General features: G+C 31.1%; 1 protein-coding gene across 1 annotated transcript; it reads right to left on the bottom strand.

Moving 5' to 3' along the window:
• Nucleotides 1–300: 300 nt before the first annotated feature.
• LOC105566730 (GATA zinc finger domain-containing protein 24-like) lies at nt 301–3,238 on the bottom strand. Its single transcript, XM_012020962.1, has 5 exons — nt 3,153–3,238; nt 2,870–3,018; nt 2,312–2,512; nt 1,877–2,041; nt 301–673 (listed from the first exon to the last, which is right to left on the bottom strand). The coding sequence occupies exons 3-5, from the start codon at nt 2,490–2,492 to the stop codon at nt 525–527; spliced, it is 495 nt and encodes a 164-aa protein (XP_011876352.1). The 5' UTR covers nt 2,493–2,512; nt 2,870–3,018; nt 3,153–3,238; the 3' UTR covers nt 301–524.
• Nucleotides 3,239–3,244: the final 6 nt, after the last annotated feature.

Raw genomic sequence — 3,244 nt, 5'->3', positions numbered from 1 at the left:
TGTATATATAATATTTTTGCAACGGTCAAAAATTTTCTGAGCTACGATTTAATTATTATTTTATTGGAATAATTCAATTTCAGCACTTCTAACCGTTGTAAAAAATATTCTGCTGCACTCGACCAATATTAACTCGATATAATTTAACAATGTTTTCTGAATGTTGAATTGTAACATTTAGATGACATTACAATTCAGCGGACATTAAACGTTTTTGCAATATCTTTTCAACGTTGAATCTACATTTCGTAAAATTGATGCAATATTGCAATGTTGTAATGGAACGTTTCTGAGATGTTGATTCAGCATTTGTGTGCTGTATGGGATTGACCTCTCATACATTTCATATTGACAGTGCTTACTACTAAAGGTGAGAAAGAGTAAAACTATATAAGTTTGTAGCCTCCCATAAATATGGGAAAATGTAAACGTACAAAGAATTTCATTGTAATTTTTCTATCAATAATGTACCGTTTTTGTCAATTTTTAAACAATTTATTGTTTTTACTATTCAATCACTTTATTCAGGAAAACATAACAGTAAAACCAAGAGAAAAATTATTTTTCAAGTACCTTATAGATTCGCTGTCACTACTTCCATTTTCATCACTATTTGATTTGCTATTCTGATCATCAACAAAGCTGTGATTGATTTCATCACATGTAATATCATCTAAAAAGTATATGCAATGTATTTGTTAAAAATATTAAATTAATTTTATGTAAATTTAATTATTTAATCAGACGCTTTCAGTATCAGGGATATATATGTATAAATGCTTCATTAAATAAATGTTTCAACTGTGAATCTTTTTCCCTAATGAAAAAAGTCATATAGACCGAGAAGTGCGTTCTTGGTCGCGAGTATTGTTGCTACTTTTCCGCGATGCAATATGTTATAACGTATCGCTTGCGATACGATACGTGCGAATTTTGACAACTTGCGACGGTTGACGGGTTATAAAGAATAAAGAAAGTGTAAAAATATAAAAAAAAGAAGAGAGGAAATAGAGAGAAGAGAAGAAAAGAAAAGAAAAAGGAAAAGAAGAGGAAAAGAAGAGGAAAAGAAGAGAGAAGAAAAGAGAAAAAGGAAAACAAGTAATATATTGTAATGTATGAATTATGTGCGTGATATGTACGCGTGTGTGTAATAGAGAGGGGTGAGGAAGGGAGGGAGGGAGGAAGAGAGGAGGAGAGGAGGAGGAGGAGGAGGAGGAGAGAGAGAGAGAGAGAGAGAAAAATAGCAAAAAGCGAATATGCTATGTACGTGTGTGCAGTGCATGTGTGTTTAAAGAGAGGGGAGGGAGAGAGAAAGAGAGAAGAGAGAGAGAGGGAGAATGGGAGAGGGGATAAGAATAAGAAGAGAGGAAATAAATAGAGGAAAAAAAAGAAAAGGAAAAGAAGAGAGAAAAAGGAGAAAGGAGAAAGACGAAGACAAGTAAGTAATATATTGTAGTAATGTATCAATTATGTACGTAATACGTATGCGTGTGCGTGTGTGTTTAGAGAGGGGGGAGAGAAAGAGAGGAGGAGAAAGACGGGAGAGAGAAAGAGAGACAGACAGACAGAGACAGAGAGGGGGAAAGAAGATACAAGAAAGGAAAAATACGAAGATTTGCAGCTGTTAAACCATGCAAATTTTTTGAGAGAGTAAATGGCAAAATGCTTTATATACTTTGAGACAACTAGAACAAAGTGTAACTTATTTGGAATAAAATATTCGTCTTTATACATATAGCAATTATTATTATTAATGAAAATTTATTATTAATGAAAACTGTTATAAATGATATACTAAAAGATTGCCTACTATGTTAAATAAATCAGGAAAAAGACTTTTTAATATAACCAAATATGTTACAATATATATACTCACTTATATTTTCGAGGTTATTACAATCATGTTCTGAATATTTCAATTGAATATGATTTACGTCATCATTATTACAGCTGCTTTTACTTTCAACTATTTTTCCATTTTTTGCAGTACTTCGATTATCATATGTATTACGTTGCAGTTCAGTTTGATCATTTACTTTTTCTGTGAAACACACACATAAAAGAAATAATTAAAAACACTCCAATTTTTATAGTGTTTCATTCTATAACTGACAAACCTATTAACCAGTAATTTTACATACATAGACACATATTTTTTAGTATTGTACTGTATTATACTCTTTTTTTTATTTTAATCAAATTTTTAACAAAATTATTGTTCATAATAATTGCGCCTGTTTATATATCACTTATATGCTTATATATTACTTATATGCTATAGCCAGATATTAGAAAATATATTTTTTCTTACCTGATGTTATATGTTGTTTCTGACCTAAAGTATCCCACTTTGATATGGTTCGAAAACATAGCTTATCTCTATAAGTGTCGTAATTTTTATACAGTCCTGCATTATATCGTTTAACTTTCTTTGGTTGTACTTCTGGATATAGCTTAATCTCACCACTATCAGTTTCTGATGAGACATCCATTGTATTAAGTACTATTTTTACTAAAAACAGTAAATAGTAAATAGTAAAAATAGTAAATAGTTAATTATAATTTTAATTTTAGATTAATAGCATTTTGAGAGTGACTTGAAAAGATTTCATACGTTTGACAGTTAGTCTAATCTAAGGGACTGTAGAAGTGTATGGTAAAACTAAACAGCAAACATAAAAAAATTAGGGATGGTTTATATTTTAATACAATAAACAGCAAGTTACAGTCGTTTAACTCGGTATTTTTTGCAACCCACAGATAGACTTTATATTTTATGAAACATTTAAGAGCATCAAGAGATATAGGAAATGGTGCCAGAAATAGTTATTAAACAAAATTTTTTAAGGCAAGATACACGTCAACTTACATTTTCGGTACTTGGTGATGATGAACTTTTCAACCGTTCAATAGGATTATCGGTATCAGAATTAGTTTCAGGTGCAGACATCAACAAATGCGAGGGAACAGATTGCGATCTTTTCTTATCCATCAATTCTTTGATGTTTTCTTTGGAATCTACAAATGCAAAAACGTTTGTATGTGTGTGTGTGTGTGTGTGTTGTGTGCACACGCGCGATTACGCGTGCATGTGTATACGTGGGTACACATGCGCGCGCGCATATGCAAAAAAGCCTATATAACATACATACCTGATAATAGTAAGACACATCCGGGATAAAATTGTTTTTCATATTTGATTTGGTAACTCTCTTATGAGTTTCTTAATGAAAATGCTGAATAC

This window comes from Vollenhovia emeryi, unplaced genomic scaffold (genome assembly GCF_000949405.1).
Source record: "Vollenhovia emeryi isolate VEMERY1.0 unplaced genomic scaffold, V.emery_V1.0 DF943112.1, whole genome shotgun sequence".
NCBI classification, from domain to species: domain Eukaryota; kingdom Metazoa; phylum Arthropoda; class Insecta; order Hymenoptera; family Formicidae; genus Vollenhovia; species Vollenhovia emeryi.
This window is presented reverse-complemented; position numbering and strand designations above follow the sequence as displayed.